At 49.1% G+C, this 19753-nt stretch overlaps 1 protein-coding gene across 6 annotated transcripts in view; it reads right to left on the bottom strand.

Annotated features, from left to right (window-relative positions):
- Nucleotides 1-7519: 7519 nt before the first annotated feature.
- The window catches only part of L3MBTL1 (L3MBTL1, histone methyl-lysine binding protein), a 33871-nt gene continuing 21637 nt past the window's right edge, over nt 7520-19753 (bottom strand). For 3 of the 6 annotated variants that reach the window (XM_027558508.1, XM_027558512.1, XM_027558511.1), the window contains exons 17-21: nt 19248-19347; nt 18737-19074; nt 14953-15110; nt 14468-14530; nt 7520-10312 (exon numbers count right to left, since the gene is read on the bottom strand). In XM_027558508.1, the coding sequence (XP_027414309.1) occupies nt 10178-10312; nt 14468-14530; nt 14953-15110; nt 18737-19074; nt 19248-19347 (794 nt within the window). In that variant the 3' untranslated portion in view covers nt 7520-10177. The remainder of the gene's footprint in view (nt 10313-14467; nt 14531-14952; nt 15111-18736; nt 19075-19247; nt 19348-19753) is intronic. The other 3 variants (XM_027558510.1, XM_027558513.1, XR_003513982.1) reach the window with 2 other exon arrangements.

Here is a 19753-nt window from a genome sequence, read left to right on the forward strand (position 1 = left end):
CTCTTCTTAGCAGGGAACTCAGAGCTGACTGCCATGCTGCCTCCTTTGCTGCCTTTTTTTTTTTTTTTAATTAAAATGTCAACAGGCCTTCCCTGGTGGCGCAGTGGTTAAGAATCCGCCTGCCAATGCAGGGGACATTGGTTCGATTCCTGGTCTGAGAAGATCCCATATGCTTTGGGGCAACTAAGTCCTTTGCCACAACTACTGAGCCCAAATGCCTAGAGCCTGTGCTCCACAATAAGAGAAACCCGCACACAGCAACAAAGACCCAGTGCAGCCAAAAATAAATTTTTAAAAATGTCAACAACTTCCCAGTCATTCCAGTGCCTTAGAAACTGGTGAATGTGCTCTCGACAGCTCTGCATGCCTCGCTCTTCCACCAGCACACACGGCAGCAGTTGCCTGGCTTTGGCCCAGAGAGGGGCAGCAGCCGGCTCTAGGGCACTGAGCAAATCAGGGCAGAGCCCAGGGTCCTGCCCCTTTCCTGGGCTGAGCTGCTCCTCCTCTGCCAACCTCCTCCTCTCTTCCAGCCAGTTTGAAAAAATCCCACAAGATGGTATTGCATAATCAGTATGGAAGCATTCCAACACACTGAAGACCTTGAAATAAAAAGTGAAAACTTCTCCTCCAGCCTATCTTCAATCTCATTTCCAGAGATAACTGCTATTAACTCAAAGGTGACTTTTCTTCCAGACTTTTGCCTACACCTTCATTTGCATATCTCATCCATCCCACCCCCAAAAATGGACTATACTGTACATATTGTTCAGCAACTCGCTTTTCCCCCTCACACACAGCTCTCTGTGTCAACACATGTGTGCGTGCTGCATGCTAAGTCACTTCAGTCATGTCCAATTCTGTGTGATCCCATGGACTGCAGCCTGCCAGGCTTCTCTGTCCATGGGATTCCCCAGGAAGGAATACTGGAGTGGGTTGCCATGCCCTCCTCCAGGGGATCTTCACCCACCCAGGGATGGAACTCTCCTAAGTCTACCTGCATTGGCAGGTGGGTTCTTTACCACTAGCACCATCTGGGAAGCCCGTGTCAACACATACAACATTTTAAAAATATCTGTATCAGGGACTCCACACTCCTCCTGCAGGGAGCACGGGCTTGTCGGGGAACTAAAGATCCCGCATGCCTCGCTGTGTCACACTCCTAAAGGTGGGATTAATTTCCCCACTACTATTTTCCGTCCTCTGTTCCTTTGCTGATGGACACTCAGACTGTTAACCAAAATCACAGTAATTTTAAGGAGGCTGCAGAGAATATCTCTGTTAATATCATGTGACCTTGGCAAGTGTTTCTCCCTGGTAACTCCTGCAAGTGGGAGTTCTGGGTTCATTTTGACCTACCTACCAAGTTACTCTAAAAAGTTGTACCAACTGACACACTATCAGCGGTGGTGCTTAAACTTGCCCTTTCCTCTCAAAGATGCTGCAGAAAATGGCCAAGGACACTCCTGCCCTGAGGCCATGGCAGGAAGGCATCCCCCGTCCCCCCTTCATTTTCCTTTTTCTTTCCCCTCCCAACCTCCCTGTATCCTCTCTTTCAGCTGGCTGGCTTCTGTAGCTTGGATGTGATGGTCAAAGATTTGTTCTCAGGGATGAGAAGGGGAAACAGTCTGAACCAATGGGAATCCACCTCTGTGAACACTCCCTCCACCTTGGAATCCCTCGGCCCACTTTTCCCTGCTTTATCTGTCCCGCCCCATCCCTACTCCCGCCAATACCCCCACCTACACATACTCTCTCACACCTGCAGATTCATCCATAGGCAGAGGGAACTCAGGGGTCAGAACTGAGAAGCCTGTTACCCATGTGGATTGAGTGCAAGACCCTTGGGTCAACAGAATTCACACACAGGCTAGAGATGAGGCCCCCCAGCTCCCGCCCCACTTACTTTTCTTTTAGAAGAAAAAGATTTTCAGAAAGTGATAAATGTACAGAATTTTAAAAGTGGAGCTGGACTATGAGGCAGATAATGAGAAAGGTCTGTTCCCCATTTCCTTCCTCATGGACAAGGAATGCACTTTAACTGCTTCCTTTGGTATTTTTTAAAATGTATTTATTTTTAATTGAAGGATAATTGCTTTACAATATTGTGTTGGTTTCTGCCACACATCAACATGAATCAGCCATAGGTATACATACATCCCCTCCCTCTTGAACCTCCCTCCCACCTCCCACCCGATCCCACCCCTCTAGGTTGTCACAGAGCTTCCTTTGGTGTTTGCTAATACTTCCATGTATCTAAATAGCATGATTATACTGAGATTCCCTCCATCTGTCATTTTTTAGAAGTTCTCAAGTGGTTTCCTTACAATATTTCCATCTCGCCCCTTCAAACATTCACCTCTGCTTTTTCTAAAATTAATTGGTCATTGTCTCATTTGATTGTTTGAAATATTCAATGAACACGTCTGCATATATTGTACACCTGTACAAACACACATGCAAATCATTCTCAAACTCTTTGATAAAGCTGAAAATAGCCTCCTAATGCAATAATATTGGGTTAGCCTAAAAAATTCAATTGAGTTTTTCTGTAATATCTTAGGGAAAAACCTGAATGAACTTTTTGGCCAATTTCATTGGGTTTGTTTGTTTTTTTTTTCTCATCCTTCCTGGAGATTTTCATCCTTCGCTTTTCATCTGGACAACGGCTCAGTTGTCAGCCTGGCCCTTCTTTTTCCATCACTCTGGAAATCCCCTTTGTCTTTCTCCTTTTAAAAAATTAAAAAAAATTTTTTTTGAGTGTGCCATGTGGCATGCAGAATTTTATTAATACTTCCACGTGCCTAAATAGCATGAATTAGATGAACCCATGCCCCCTGCAGGGGACATGTGGAATCTTAACCACTGAACCATCGGAGAAGCCCTTTCTTTGTCCCTCTTCTTGTTGGATGTCCTATTTCCTGGATCCTATGGGAGTCCTCTTTTTTATTCTTAACTTTTAAAACTGTGGTTAAATCTATGTTGCCATTTTAATCATTAAGAAGTGGACAATTCAGTGTCATTAAGTACGTTCAGTGTTGTGCAATCATCATCAGTATCTCTTTCCAAAACTTTTTCATCACCCCTAAGCACAGCTCTGTGGCCATTAAGCAATAACTCCCAATTCCCCCTTCACCCAGCCCCTGGTAACCTCCAGTCTACTTTCTGTCTCTATAAATTTGCCTATTCTAGATATTTCATGTAAGTGGAATCATACAATATTTGTCTTTTTGTGCCTGCCTTATTTCACTTAGTGTAATATTTTCAAGATTCATCCATGTTGCTTAGTCCATTTAATGGTTGAATAATATTCCACTGTATGGATAGATTTACCACATTTTGTCTATCTATTCAAGGATTCCCAGATGGCACCAGTCAATGCAGGAGACATAAGAGATGTGGGTTCAATCCCTGGGCAGGGAAGATCCCCTGGAAGAGGGCATGGCAACCCATTCCAGTATTCTTGCCTGGAGAATCCCCATGGACAGAAGAGCCTGGCGAGCTAGAGTCCACAGGGTCGAAAAGAGTCAGACACGAATAAAGGGACTTAGCACACACGTCTATCTATTCATCTATATTTTGTCTACCTATTCATCTATTAATGGACTTTTGGGTTGCTTCCACCTTTTGAACACGGTGAATAATGCTTAAATGAACACTGGCATAAAAATAATCTGTTTTCAAATCTTTTAGATGTATGAAAAGTGAAAGTGAAGTGTCCGACTCTTTGTGACCCCATGAACTGTAGCCTACGAGGCTCCTCCACCCATGGAATTTTCCAGGCAAGGGTACTGGAGTGGGTTGCCATTTCCTTCTCCATTTTATATACACACTTAGGAGTAAAATTGCTGGGTAATATGTGCTGTGTGTGTATTAAGTCGTTTCAGTCATGTCCAGCTCTTTGCGACCCCATGAACTATAGCTGGCCAGAGAACATGTAGCTGTCCATGGGATTCTCCAGGCAAGAATCCTGGAGTGGGTTGCCATGCCCTCCTCCAGGGGATCTTCCTGGCCCATGGATCAAACCCCCTGTCTCTCTTATGTCTCATGCATTGGCAGGCGGGTTCTTTACCACTAGCGCCACCTGGAAAGCCCACTGGGTAGAATGGTAATTCTATATTTAGCTTTCTGAGGAGCCAAACTGTGCCAAACTTTTCACAGTGGCTGCACCCAACCAGCAGATTCTTCACATCCTTTCCAACAATTATTATTTTCCTTTATTTTATTATAGTGGTCCTGGTAGGTGTGACATGGTAGTTCATTGTGGTTTTGATTTGCATTTTTCTAATGCTAATGCTGTTGAACATCTCTGTGTGTATTAGCTATTTGTGTATCTTTGGAGAAATGTTCAGTCAAGTGCTCTGCGATTTTTTTATTTGGATGGTCTTTTTGTTGTTTAGTTTTTAGGAATTATTTATATATTTAGATATTAAACTCTCATCAGATATGTAATTTGCACATATTCTTTCCCATTCTGTAGACTGTTGTTTCACCTTTTTCATTCAATGTACAAAAGGTTTTAATTTCGATGAAGTACAACTTGTCTGATTTTTCCTTTGTTGCTTGCACTTTGGTGTCATATCTAGAATCCACTGTCAATTCCAAGGTCATAAAAATTTACCTCTACGTTTTCTTACAAGGGTTTTATGGCTTTGGCTCTGCTCTTTGGGTCATTGATCCATTTGGAGTTTTCTATAGAGTGTAAGATAGGCATCCAACCTCACTTTTTCACAAGTGGAAATCTCAGTGTCCTGTTCCTTCCCCATGGAATGGACTTGACACTCATCAAAAACCAATTGGCTTTAAACAAAAATTTAAGAAAATCATTTGGTTGCTGGGATGTCCCTGGAGGTTCAGTGGTTAAGATACCATACTTCCAATACAGCAGACACCAGTTCCACCAATTGCTGGTATAGAGGAAACAGGATCCCACATGCCGAGCAGTACTGCTAAAGATTAAAAACAAGTCAATTGGCCATGAACATACGGGTTTATTTCTGGACTCTCAGTTCTATTCAGTTGTTCTTTATGCCTGCCCTTATGCCAGTATCATCCATTTTGATTACATTACCTTTGTAGTAAGTTTTGAAACCAGAAAGTCTGAGTCCTCCAACTTTGTTCTTTTTCAAGATTTTGCCACTTGCAATTTCATACAAATATGAGAATCAGCTTATATATTCCTGCAAAAACATACACTGGAATATTGACAGAGTTTACACTGACTCTATAGATCACTGCAGGCAAGTATTGATGTTTTAACAATGTTAAGTCTTCCTACCCATGAATATTGTCTTGCCATTTGTCATGTTGAGGAAGTTTCCTTCTATTCTAGTTTTCTGGCAGTTTTTATTGTGAAACGGTGTTGGATTTTTGTCAAATGGCTTTTCTGTTAATATATCAATCGAGATGATCATATACTTTCCCATTCATTCCAGTAATGTGGAATATTATATAGATTGATTTTCTTATGTTGAAAAGACATATCTTTGAATTCCTGGGATTTTTCTCTTTTTTGATTTACTCTTTTCATTTTGATGGAACACATTGTCCAGTGGCTTTCTGAGGAAAGGTGCATGGGAAGTAAAAGCTTGAAACCTTGAATGTTTGAAAATGTTCTGCTTTCATATTTGATTGACAGCTTGACTGGGCACAGAATTTTTCTTTGAAGTTGTGAAGACATTGCTCTCTTTTCTCTTGCTTCCAGCATAGCTATTGAGAAGGTCAATGCTACTGTACTTAATGTTCCTTTGGATATGACCTGTTTTATTCCTCTGGGAGCTTTTAGCTCCCCTTTGTTCTCATTATTCTGACATCTCACAATAATATAGCTTGGTGTCATTCCTTTTACATCCACTGGCCTGGGCATGTAGTGGGATCTTCCCATTTCTGTGAAATTTCCTTTTTTAAGTTCCTTTTTATTATAATAATTTATCTGTTCTCTATTAATGGCATTTCTATTAGTCGTATATTGGATTTCTAGTTAGTCCTCTAATTTTCTTCAGTTCAGTTCAGTTCAGTCTCTCAGTTGTGTCCGACTCTTTGCGACCCCATGGACTGCAGCATGCCAGGCTTCCCTGTCTATCAGCAACTCCCAGAGCTTGCTCAAACTCATGTCCATCGAGTTGGTAATGCCATTCAACCATCTCATCCTCTGTCATCCCCTTCTCCTCCTAATTTTCTTACTCTTCCCCATTTTCATCTCTTTTTCTATTCTACTTTTGGGACAATATCAACTTAATCTTTCAACCCTTGTGCTGAATTATCTCTGCAATCACATTTGAAATTTCCAAAAGTCCTTATTTGTCTCTCAATACCATTTCTTTTCCTTTTATAGCAGCCATGGCTGGTAGATGGTTAACTTCAGACAAAGGGAAGGACCAGTTCTTCCACTGTTATAGGCAGGAAAGGATGGATGCAGGTAGGAGGGGACTGGCATATACGGTGGCAGGAAGGTGGGGTATTCCTTCTGATGACCTCCATTTTCTCTGTGACATAGATGGTGAAGACATTTACTGAGACAAAGTGAAAGGTAATGGGGTAGGAGGTTTGAGGAGCAAGGTAAAGGGAAGTCAAAGTTAATTCACCCCCGCCCCAAATTCCAGTTGCTTCCTGGGCAGCCCTAAGTGTTGAAGCCAAAGAACATCAGTCCACCATGGTTCCAACTTGCTCAATAAGATAAATTCCTGGTTAAAGTGTGGGAAAGATGGGCTCTTAGGCAGCTCCATGGTTGGTATTCTTCTAGCCAAGCAGTCTGAAAGAGTAGCAGAGCCAAGGAATTAAGGGTGTTGCTGGCGTGATGTGATGGACTACTGCTGCCACTTCCGCATCTGCTCACACCATCTCTGGGAACTTTAACAAATTCTAACTGCTCACCTTGACATTTCCCCATCCCTCAATTAGAGGTCATTTAAAAAAACTGGAGGGACTTCCCTGGTGTATACTGGATGAGAATCTGGCTGTCAGTGCAGGGTACATACACCAATCACTCGTCTGGGAGGATTCCACAAGCCGCAGAGCGACTAAATCCGCGAGCCACAACTACAGAAGCCCGTGCGCTCCAGGGCCCGTGGTCTGCAACAGGACGAGCCACTGCAACGAGAGCCCCACGCACCACAACTAGGGGTAGCCCCTGCTCGCTGCACCTAGAGAAAACCATGCACAGCAACGAAGACCCAGCACAGCAAAACAGAACAGAAAGCAAATAACAAAAAAAACCCAGAACACCTGGAGGCTTTATTGAATTTTCCACTCTTGACCGTTTATAAACTATCAAGGATCAGGTCATTTTCACACTATGCTCAGGGGTTCCCATTGTTTACATTATGTTGACTAATACAGCCATCTATCTTTATCCTGTTTCTTATCTTTTAAAATAGAATAAAAATCAGATGCTTTAGGATCTCTAACAGCTTATTATGTTACAATAAAGAATGCTTTATTCTCTCCATTGATGGAACGGTAATTCATTTTGTGCTTTCTGGATCTCTGACCATGAAAATAGAAAGACTCTGACAGCAAACCATCCTGGTCTTCAAGTTTATTTATGTTGTTTCAACACACTGACAAAATACACCACATTTTATTTGTAAATTTTCCTCTCAAGAGTGACTTTATCTTTAACCAGAAGATTCTCTTAAAGAACACGCACGCTTGCGTGCATGCATGAACACACACACACACACACACACACACACACACACACACAGGCACACTCTGACAAGGCAAGTACAAAAAAACATAACTCCACCAAAGTGCGTGTGAATGAAAGTGCAAACAGGCTTCATTTTCCAACTCTAGGATCATTCTCTCTGCTTCAGAAATTAAACAGAAAGCGTCTGGCTGTCCTAAGCCAGGGCAAGGGCTGGGAGAGGCTGCCAGGGCCAAAGTATGGTGGTTTTTTCTGCTGGAGAGCAGGTTGGAGGGCACAGGACAGGGGTGACAACTCCCTCCCTTCACCCCTCACTGTGTGCCCAGGTCATGGTGTAATGATTTCATTTGGCAAAGGGAGGGGGTGAAGAACCAGTGGGGTGGACAGAAGGCAGATTTCTTATCCCCTCCCCTTTTTTTTTTTTATGATTTGGTTTCTTTCCCGTTAAGACAGTGCTGAGGCTCAAAGTTCGGGGGCCTGGGGGCCCTTTTCTCCAAGGCCCCTGGTCCATCTTGTCTTTCCCGTAGACAAGGGTTAGGACAGTGGAGGGCAGACCCACGTGGCTCAGCCGTCCCAGCTGTGCTCCTTAGAAGTGGAGAGGCTCCACAGCATGGCTGTGTGTGCTTGCTGTCTTCTCACGCCAGAGTCAGCGAGCTCTCTCTGCAGTCTCATGGGGGAGCAGACGAGGCCATGGAGCTGGTGGGCTTCAGTGACACCCGAGCAACCAGGACAGAGAGGCTCAGACGGGCTCCTCCTTACTCCTGAGCAAGGAGACGCTTGTGCAACCTCGGTAAACCCAGCCCCCTGCCCAGGGCAGGGCCGGGCCAAGCCTTCCCGGGAAGGTGGTGTCTCTGAGGTCCGTCCACAGCCCCGTGGCAGTGCAGCAGGGGGCTGAACGGCTGCCCTGGTCCAGCTACCCGGGCCTCCGTGAGAAAGGGTCCTCTCTTGGGCCGAGGCAAGTAATCAACAGAGCTTTGGGTTTCCCAAAGATAAAGCTTCATATTTTCACAATAATAGCCCTTGACACTTTCCCACATCAAGCTTCATGTCTGCACCCTGACAAGCACATCTGAGAGTGTCCAACGCACATCTGCACGTATGCATCATGTGGCGGAGATGAGGGGTCCAGGGGAGGCCCCGGGCTCCACAAGAGCCTGGCGGTGGCACCTCACCTCCATGTGTGCGGCCTCTGCCCCCTGCCCCTGTAGGCTGGGAGGCAGGTTTGGCAGGGGCTCAGTGGAGCCACACTTCGACAGAAAGGTCAAAATCCCAGAGCCATGGCAGGTATCCGGCTGGCAATGCAAGACAGATGGAGGGTGGTAAGAGAAGCTTAAGGGACATGGAGAATTCAAAGCTAGAGGAATTCATCTTCTTCCCAAATCCCACTTTTTAAGAGTCTTCGTAAGACTTCCCAAAACCAAGACATCTAAGAGACAGGTTGAATGTGACGCCACGGGGGGGAGGTGCATGCCAGGCAGAGTGCATGCCAGGCAGACATTCCCATGGCAAAAGGCCTGGCAGGCATGGGGCCCTTACCTCCTGGGCAATACACTGGCTGAGACCCACGGCGGCAGGGAAGGATGCTCTGCTCTGCTTTGAGAGCCTCCACGTCTGCCGGCTACCCTGCAGGCCCATGGCCCGGGATTATCTGATGTACCCGGGGGCTGGCCTCGGCTACCTAGCTGGCCAGCCTGCCTCCTCTCCACAGTTGACGCAGGGTGTGTGTGGGAACATCTGGGGAACCTTAGCCTCTGCTGCAGAAGCCAAACAGGTTCTAACCACCCTCTGCTGGAAACAAGACAGGGCATGGGGGACACTCAAATACCAAGTGGTCCAGAACTGGGACCTGAAGAACATCCCAGAACTGGATGCTGAAGGCATCCTGGCTCAGAATCCCCACTTCTGGGCAAGAGACAGAAAGGCACCCACAGCCCTCAGTGGATGCTATGAAGACATACCTCTGGGAATGTCTGGGAAAACCAGACAGCAGAATGAGGGCAACAAAACCAGCAGACAGAAACAGGCGAGGTGCTGTTTTGAATAAATGTGTTTGTGGCAGGGTGGCTTCCTGGAAGGAGGAAAGGAGATGGTGGGGTCGGGGCGGGGGTGTGGGGGGGAAGCACAGAGAGATGCCGAAGAGAGAAGGGCCTCAGGCTGAAGGACTCCCGTTCTACCAGACTCTTTTTTAACTGCTGAGAGAAAGACCCTTTGGTGATGAAACAGGTCGCTGGAGAGGTGGGGCCGTCATTGGTGGGGCACCTTCAACCTTCGCCATCAGTAACGCTCCAGTGGCCCGCTCACACCCTCACTGGTGTGCCTGGTAGTAGATGAGCTCCAGGACTCAGGGGGCTAGGACTCCATCCTCCCCAGGGCTCCTCTGCTCCCCTGTACCTTGCAGGAAGTGGCCCCGGAGAGAAGGACCACCCCGGTTAAGGGCCAGAGGGTGGGTGGGGGGGTCCACAGGTGGGATGGTAGGAACTCAAGTTGGGAAGGAAGCATCAGCTGCAGAGGGAGGGCCCAGCCCTGAGGCAGTCACTTTAAGGTGTCGTCGGCGTTTTTGAACATGAGAATGGCGTTATAGATCTTCAAGGCTGGGCCCAGCTTGACGCTCATGATCTTCACAATGTCCGCCTGTGTCAGCAAAAGGAAGGCCTCGCCGTCAATCATCTGAGGGGTCGAGGGAGGGAGGTGGAAAGCGGAGAGGGGAAGGAGGAGGGTTGGGGTGATGCGTGGGGGGTGGGAGGGAGAAAGAAGATGGGCGTGAAGGACAGGTGTGGGGAGGGGCGGCGGAAGGCGAGGAGAGGAAGGAAAAAGGAGAAAGGACAAGGAAGGGAGGGAGGAAAAAAGGAAGACAGCGATGGGGACAGAGAAGGAAAGAAAGACATCCACTGGCCTCCCCGTGTCCACACACACACAGTCTCTCTCTCTCTTCTGGTTGGCTGGTCTGGATTTCAGAGTGTATTTGCAAACCACTCTGCGTCCTCACTGACAGGGGCTTCTAAGAACCCATTGTTGCTGTCCTCATATAAACCCACGAGTCTATGAGAGTGCTGTGAATAGTAAACCAGCAGACACAGCGGGCAATCCCATGTGATGTAGGCTAAGCTCTACCTTGTTACCTGTGAGCTCTTTTTGAGAAGGAAGGGCAGGGTGGGGAAGGAAGAGAGAGAGATCTAACTTGAATCTAACCAAGCCTCTGCACCCGATGTCCAGTTTATAAGAAACACAGGGGAGAGTGGAATTAGTTAAATGACACCTCGAGGAAGCAATGAGACAAGTCTAGAAGTTCACATTCACCAAGACTGTTGTCAGTGTTGTGAAAAAAGAAACAAACAGAGGGCAACTATTCTAGAACAGAAGATATTTAAGAGACGTGATGATCTAGATCAACTGTGTGAACCTTGCTTGGGTCCTGGCTCAAAAATACCAACTGCAAAAGATATTCCAGGCACGAGCAGGGAAATCTGAATACAGCAGAATACAAGTGATATAAAGCAGCTATTGCCCATTTGTTCAGTGGGATGACAAGGTGGTGGTTATGCAGACAAAGACTTTAGTTTTTAAGAGATGCGTGCTGAAGGGCTCAGGGCTGAAAGGTCATGATGTCCACTCTTTACTTAAAGCTACTTCACCTAAAAATAGGTGAAGCAAATATGAAAGCGGTTGATAATTGTTAATTCTCTGGGACGAGGTTATAAGTAGAGACAGGGAAGGGGAAAATCTGTTAAGGAGGAGGGTAGGATTTGAAGAGAGCCAGAGAGGGAGGAAGGTGGGGCAAGGAGGGGGGATGGTGAGTACAAGGGCTTTGTCTCTTGGCAGGTGGGCTGGGCTGGGCTAGGGAGCCTCTGGGCAGGAGGGCCACAGGGCTCCTGGTCCGACCACTGGCTTGAAGAACTCCCTCTTCTGAGGCTAGGACCCCTTTATCAAAGAGGCACCATCCCTCCTACGGTTCTTCCCTAAACATCACGGCAAACACAACACGACTATGGTGTTTCTTATGAGCCCAGCACTCTTCTTAAACACTTGTGGTGCATTAACTGATTCAATAATCCTCACCACACTTCTCGGAAGCAGTACCAGTATTACCCCCATATTACAGATGAGGAAACTAAGGCAGAAAGACTAAGGAATCGGCCCTCTATCACGTTATGCTGGGCCAGGCACATACAGATATCAATAATTATTTGGTGAACAAATACCCAACAGCTACCATAAAGGGGACAAAGAGAGGACTGCGCAGACTTTCCCTAGGACCACCGGTGCTGATCACCAGACTGGATAGGCTACCCATCAGACCACTGATCTGAAATTGGAGCAGATCCAATTTCTCACTCATGAAGCATTCCTCTAATGACTGGTCTGTCCCGACTAGAACGAATCCTGACTTATGTCCCACAAAGCATCAGTTCAGCCAGAGAAAGCCCATTCCTTGGAGCAGCATCCTCCTTGGGGATGACAGATGATGTAGACCAGACCCCGGAGAAGGCAACCCTCAGACCTTGCAGAAGTCCCCGTCTACCCTGGGTAGACTCTACTGGATGCCAGTGGGCTACCAGCACACTGTTCCCCCTTTGGCATTGCTTTTTTGCATCACAGATCATGCTGAACCGAAATACACAGCAGATGCTCAAGGGAGAGACAACTCCTCCTAAAAAGCAGAGAAAGCCCGAGGACCAAACTCCGGAGTGATTGGAGTTAAGTGGCTGGCTAAGCCTCTTAACTCAAAGAGCATTGATTTACAACCTGTCATCACCCAAAGGAAGATCTCTAGTGGGTGATACATCTTCTGCTCTGTCTCACTAAACACGTGCAGAGAAGACTTGGTGGAAGATAGAAGGCTTAGTACAAGTTGTCTAAGGATGGGAAGCCTTATTAATATTAGACATGACAAAATTCAAGCTTTAAAATAATGAGACTATGAAACCAGCAAGAGATCATTTAATAGGGATACATAAAGTTTTACATTAAGGCTAATACAAAAAAGAAAACCCTCCAGCAGTACAAGTAACACACTGGAAGATTTGGTTAGACTATAGTCGACAATTGACAGAAGGGGCAACCTGGGGGCTTTCATGAATTCCAAGCTGGTATGACGTGGCTATAATAAAGCTCGTGCGAACTATTGCCAACAAAAATATAGGGTTCAAATCTGGACAAGAAGAAAACTACCCAAATGTCCATTAACAGGAGAACTGTGGGATATTCATAAAACAGAGCACTGCTCGGGATAAAAAGGAGCTGACTACTAGCTACACATAATGTGGATGAACCTCCAAAACATTCCACTGAAGAGACAAATGCAAAAGAGTATATGTTGTATGATTCCATTAACATGAAGTTCAAGAACAGGTAAAACTAATCTATGGAGCTAGAAATCAGAACAGCGGTTGTCTATGAGAGCTGACAACAGGGGTCAAGAAAGAACTTTCTGGTATGATGGATGTTTCATATCGTGATTGACATATTGGGTTCAGGGTGTATACATTTCACAAAACCTGTAGAATCATAGCTTTGAGAAGTATAATTACATATGTGTGTGTACATTTCACTCCACGCATATTTCACCTCCATTAAAAAAACCTAGGTGTCGGCTCATCAGGTGTAACCACTCTCTTGGGGACCACTCTCATGGGGGATGCTGATAATGGGGCGGGGGTACACGGGAACTCTGCACCTTCCTCTCAATTTTGCTGTGGACCTAAAACTGCTCTGAAAACATATAAAGTCTTTTTAAAAACAAAAGGAAAGACCACCCAGAGGATCAGCAGCCCAGTGCGTTCTATGTTGATCAGAGGGTATCTGAAACACAGGGCACAGCTCTGAACACACACAGTCCAAGAAGAAAATCACGAACCAAGAAGGCAAGCACTCAGATGGAGAGGAGTTCGGGAGGGCCACCGCCCAAGGGTCGATGAAGAAACTGGCCGTGCTGGCCCTGGATAAAGAGATGCTTCCTGGGAAAGAGGAGACTTCTTTCTCTCCGGCACCTCACCTGGAAGCGGCATCTTTGGGGAGCTGAGACTATACTCTCTTAGGTGGAGGAGGTACGTGTAGTCTTTGGAAGGAATTCCTAAATAAACTCAAAAGGTCTCTTCCGATTTCAAACTACAAATTAGGAGAGTCATGATAAAGCTCTTTGTTGAAGGACAACTACACAGTGAAAGCCAGAACCACCACTGACCGAGCCCTCCCTATCTCGGGCCTGTGGCCGTATACAGACACTAGTGACGTAGTCACACTTGCCGTTCTGGTACCAGGACCCACTCACCAATTCCAGTGCTCGCGTGGCCCTGCAAGGTAGTCATCATTATACCCATCTTCTCTCTATTTTACAGATGAGGAGACGCAGACTCAAAAGACCTCTAACCGGCAGAACCAGGGTTCACACCCACCTGCCCACGAAGCTAGTGGTCTTTCACCTACAACTCACTGCTTCTCATCTTTGGTAAGCTTTTGGGTCTTAATTTTAAGTGTGTGTTAGCATCCTTGCAGTAAATAGCGATAGTCGTGTCAGTCAAAATACATTTTAATTGGCTGCCATTAGAGAAGCTAAGTTTGCACAGAGAGCAAAGGAGTGAATGGAATCGTGTTTCTGGGACAGTTTCTCTTCCCGCTGACAGTCTGAACACAGAGGGTTGGGTTCCCAAGCTAGGCTGTGGTCATCCGTACCAGATTTTCCCCAAAGACGTGGGTCACTGTGACTGGAACCCCCTGACCTCAGGTGGGACAACAGAGGCCCTCCCCAGCTGGAGGCAGTGCTCACGCCCTGCCATCTCAAGGACCATGATGCTGCTCGGTCCCCACCCTGCACCGAGCACCCACCTCATCCTTGAAGAGCCGCGCTTGGTCCTCACAACCTGTCAGGGTCTGAACGAAGCCGAAGACCTTGGAAACCAAAGGAGACGTGTTGCCAAGGGCATGGGGCTCTGGAGAGGAGGGAGGAGGTGGCCCTGCCTGGCGTTGGTGCCTCCTGGGCTCTGACAATGTAATTTTTCTTAGCAGCCCCAGAGGATCCTGACTCTCTGTGCTGCTGGGGGCCCAAGGTGAGGCCCCTTGCTCCCAAGGCCTTGGGCTGAGCCGGTCTCTCCTGCCGGATTAGAGGCACGCCCCTCTCCCCATCCCCAGGACAGGCCTATCAAAGGGTGCTCAGGCAGCCCCACTGGGCAGCTGGGAGAGGCTGTGGAGGGATGATGAGTCAGGAGTGGTATGGGGCTCCACCTGATGGGGCCCTTTCCTGAGCCCTCCTGCCAGGGTGCAGTGAGGGCAAAGGAGGGGCAGAGGAAGAGGGACGGGTCCCTGCCCCTCACCTCATCGATGGTCCACTTGGCGACTGCTGAGGCCGAGATGCCCGCCACACCGGGAAGGAGCTTGCAGTGCTGCTCCCAGCACACGGACAGCGACCGGTCAGGGTGGGCTGACAGGGCCGACATGAAGAGGGACTGGTGTGTGACATCAGCGGTCAGTGCTGCAAGGCAGAGGCAGAGGCTGGTGGCCAGGGCCAAGGACCAACCTGCCTCCCTCCAAAGCCCGCTCGTCCCCAGGCCACCTGGGAGACTGGCTGGCAGAGGACGCCGGACCGTGGCCCCTTTCAGACAGCCCTGCAGAGCCAAGGGGGTGAGGCAGATCCCCCAACTCCTCACCGAGCACTTGGCCCTGATGTTACAGACCGTGTAGGAAAACCCCACCCTCCCCCGAGGCTGTGGCAGCTGGGCCCCGCAAGGATGCTCTTTTCTCCTGGAGCTGCAGCAGCATCCTGGAAACAGCACTCTCTGGAGACCCTGCATCCACATGGCCCCTGATATCCAGGCCACCTCAGTGTGCTGTGTGCTCAGTCGCTTCAGTTGTGTCCGACTCTGTGATCCTACGGCCTGGAACCCGCAAGGCTCCTCTGTCCATGGGATTCTCCAGGGAAGTATACTGGAGTGGGTTGCCGTACCCTCAGCCTGGACATCAAATGCCCATCCTGTTTGCTCTTCGTTTGCTAAGTCCTTTTGGGCCCTGACTGTTGCAGCCTCAGGGGGATTCTGTTTGAGGTGCAGTCAGACTTCCCAGGGGACTTCCCTGGCGGTCCAGTGGCTAAGACGCCACATTTCCATGAGAGGAGGCATAGGTTTGATCCCTGGTCAGGGCACTAAGATCCCCGCATGCCGTGGCGGGGTGGTGGCGGTGGTGGGGAGAACCAGCCTGCCCTGTCTGAAGTGAACCCCCCAGCCGATGCCACTGCTTTAAGTTTCTCTCCTCCTCCTACGTCCCCAGCCGAGTCTGGTTCATTCCCTGCATGCCTGCCCCCCGCCTACTCTGGCACCTCCAGGATGATCCCTGATCCACTCGCCCATTCCCACTGCCTGCCCCTCTGCTTCATCTGCTCCTGGAACCCCTGGCTCCCAACCTCCAGCCTCCAAGCGGCTCGACCTTTTGGTGAGCAACCCTACTCTACCTGGCTTCCTCCTCGGCCGGGCTTGGCAGCTGTGTACTTGCACTTCGTCTACTTCTGGGGCCTCTGGCAAACCTGGCTTCTGCCTACCTAACCTGCCTTGGCTGGCCTTTGGCCACGTGGCCACTGTCCCAGGGGGCTTGCCTGCTTCTGCCCAGAGTCCAAGAGAGCCGGCTCTATCCTATTCACTTGGTGCTAATTCCAGACTCTCGAGCACGCGGCCCCCCGCTGCCCTCTTCTCCAAGGCCCACCCTGCTCATCACCGTGTCCTTCCGTCCCTCCCCTTCACTTCAGACTTTTGCCCTGACTCCTTGGACCTCACAATCCTCCTCAGAGCCTCTGGGATCCTGGTTCCAGCCTCACTGATGGTTCTTCTCTAACTGCCCGCCTGCTGTCTGTCTGCTCATTGGCCCAAACCCAGGCTCCCACCCACACCCTGAAGAGCCCCAGCCTTCAGGACAACCCCAGAGCTTGCAACCGCTGCACAGCCCAGTCAGCCCTTGCAGAGGACCCGTTTAGGGTACAGCCTGGATCTCCCGTGACAGCTGCTGCTGCCGGCACTTGGCCTCCTGTCCCCGCAGTGTCCCTCTTCAAGGTCCACTATCTGGTGCTCCACGTATCCTGGCGAGGAGTCTGGGGGCTGAGCTCCTTATCTTTCTTCCCCAGAGCATAGGACAGAAGCATTTGTAGGCAGCCCGCAGTATCTTATCTAACTGCAAAATATCTAGTGTGTGTGTGTGTGTGTGTGTGTGTGTGTGTGTGTTAGTTGCTCAGTCTTATCTGACTTTCTGAGACCTTATGGACTATAGCCCGCCAGACCTCTAGTCCATGGGATTTTCCAGGCAAGAATACTGGAGTGGGTTGCCGTTCCTTTTTCCAGGGATTGAACTTGGGTCTCCTGCATTGCAGGCATATTCTTTACCATTTGAACCACCAGGGTGGTATCTTATCTAACTGCTAAACATCTATTATAGCTCCTCTTTTTTTTTTTCTTTTGCTTAACAACAGAAATGTGTTTCTCATACTAGAAACTGAAAGTCATCAAGGCACCAGCATACTGGGTATGTAGTGAAGGCCTACTTCCTGACCCCCAGGCTGCCATCTCCTCAATGTGTCCTCACATGGCAGAAGGGGCAAGGGGTCTCTTAGGAGGGTACTAATCCCATTCATGAGGAGTCCATCCTCATGACCTAATCACCTCCCAAAGGCCCCACTCCAAATAGGATGAGGATGAAGTTTCAACATATGCGTTTGGGGGGTTACAAACATTTAGTTGAGAGCATTATTATTAGAAGTTAGCAACTCTGTGCTGAATAGGCACTGTGGAAACGTGAGGGCAGGGAAGAGGGGGAACGCAGTATAATAGAAACCACAAATTGGACTTGGAATCAGTTCCTTACTAACTTGTTTTTTTAATGCTGGGCACCTCACTTAACATGGGCCTCAGTTTCCCAACTTGAAAACGAACTGATTGAGGGGATTTCTCTGGTGGTCCAGTGGTTAAGACTCTGAGCTCTCAATGCAGGAGGCCCGAGTTCGATTCCTGGTCAGGGAACTAGATCCCACATGCCACAACTAAGAGTTCACATGCTGCCACTAAGACCCGGTGCAGCCAAATAAATTTTAAAAAGAAATAAAAAGAAGATGAAGCGGTGTGTAAGGAAATCACAGTGGTTCCTCGTTCTTTCCAAGAACTGACACTCACAGGTCCTGGAGGGCCCCATGAGCACCATGAGCACAGCCAAGTCCTGAGCTCTCCAGGCAGGCAGCTTTCCCCAGGGAGCTGTTTTCCAGCAGATCCACACTGAGGAGGCCTACCCTCGGATGCGTGAGAAGGAACAAAATCCAGAGGGACCAGTGTCCCCTCTGCGAGAGCCAGCCAGCTGATGGAACAGGGAAGCCCTGCCCAGAGGTCAAAGGCCTGGGCGCTGTCCCTTGCCCTGTCCCTGAAGTGTCTCAGGACTCGGGTGAGTCCTTCCCAGTCTAATCCGGAACACAGCCTTGTCCATGGAAAGACTTCCCAAGTTCTCAGGATAATTCTGGAATGAACACAGCAGGCAAGCGCCCTCTGGCAGTCAGAACACGGCCTTACAATGGAAGCTGACCAGGTGTACAACATCTATGTTGCAGACCGCTTGTGAGCGTCAGCGAGACGGTAAAGATAAAGCGGCTGAAGCGGTGCTTGGCCTACAGCAGGTGCTTGGCAGTGCAGTAGCCACTATTTTTTCAGGTAACTGACACCTGAAAGGCAGGTACTATTCATGTTTTCAAGTGAGAAAACTGAAGCTCAGAGCTGTGACTTGCTCAAGGTCACACAGCTAGAAAGTAATGGCCATGACTTCCCTCCCGGGAAGCCAAGACTGAGAAAAGCAGAGCTGGGGCATCATCCTGCCTCACAGAGGGTGACCAGGAGCCCAGAGAGGCTCTGCATCTTGCCAGCAGACTCACAGCAAGGCCTGAGGTAGAAAGGGGCTAGCATCTGAGGCCGTTCAAGGCCCCATGCTGTGTCTCGGCACTGCTCTCTGTCTCCAAGTATTGCGACACCTGCCCCCCAGCCTCTCCCACTCTGTGTCCCCCTGGTGACTCCTCCCACCAATAGCTAAGCTGTCACAGTGAACACGGTGGAGGACACAGGGAACAAATAACCCAGGACTCACTCGAAAAACCTTCCTGTGGGATCTTCCGGTACTTTGGAGGGCGCCCGATCCTGGAGAGAGAGGAGCCGGGCCCATGGCAGGGACTCAGCGCCTGCTCTGGCCTCGGAGGACTTGAGGCTCCGCACCCTTGCCCTCCGCACCGGCCGTGATGGCGAGGCTTCTTCCTTAGGGAGAAGCCCGAGAGGTTCCTCTTACGGGCTGAGGCCTCTGTGTCCGACAGCTCTGCCTTCAGCCGACTCTGGTTCCTCTCGGCCAGGGGGCAACCCGAGAGGCAGTGGTGAGCTGTGAACTTGCCGGTGACGTGGCCAGAGCCATCACAACCAGGAGTGGGGCACTTCCTGAAAAAGAAGAAGGTTTGAGATGAAGCTGCTTGGTCCCACTTGGCTCTTCCCAAGCCTGGCTCCACTGGGAGAGCAGACGGGTGGGCCCTGGTTGGCCACCCATGGTGGGTACAAGACAGACCCCCTCTGAGCAGTGCCTGAGGGTCCCTGAGCGGGAGCCCTTCACTCACCGGTGGTGAAAGCTGTACTTGGAGGTCCTGGTGTGTGGCAGACTCCGATAGCTGAGAGGGGGACAGCCCGTGGGGGAGGCAGCACTGGGCTCTCTGGATTCTGGAGGAGCAGGCAGAAAAGGGTCAGCATGGGGTCTGGGGGGTGGAGGTGGGCCTGGGGGAAGGGACATGGAAGGTAGGGAAGGTCAGCACTAGGAACCAGTTCCCAGGTACAGGGGCCATGAGCCAGGCTGGGACGCCACTTCCTGCGAATGGACATCAGTCCCTCACGGGGGAATGGGGGCTTGCCTCTCATATACACTGTGGAAACCTGTAGGCCATACCCTCTGTTTCTGGAAAGAAGAGCACCCTCGATCACCTTGGGGCTGGTGTGGACACAGCTGCACCCAGAAGCTACATCAGCCAGATTCATGTTATTCTCATTTCTCAGTTTCAACCCCAAGACTTTGGGGACTATTTTTTTAGTCTCTGTCTATGCTTGGAGAACAGTTGAGAAGGATCCATGC

The sequence above is a fragment of the Bos indicus x Bos taurus genome, chromosome 13, assembly GCF_003369695.1.
Source record: "Bos indicus x Bos taurus breed Angus x Brahman F1 hybrid chromosome 13, Bos_hybrid_MaternalHap_v2.0, whole genome shotgun sequence".
In the NCBI taxonomy this organism is placed as follows: domain Eukaryota; kingdom Metazoa; phylum Chordata; class Mammalia; order Artiodactyla; family Bovidae; genus Bos; species Bos indicus x Bos taurus.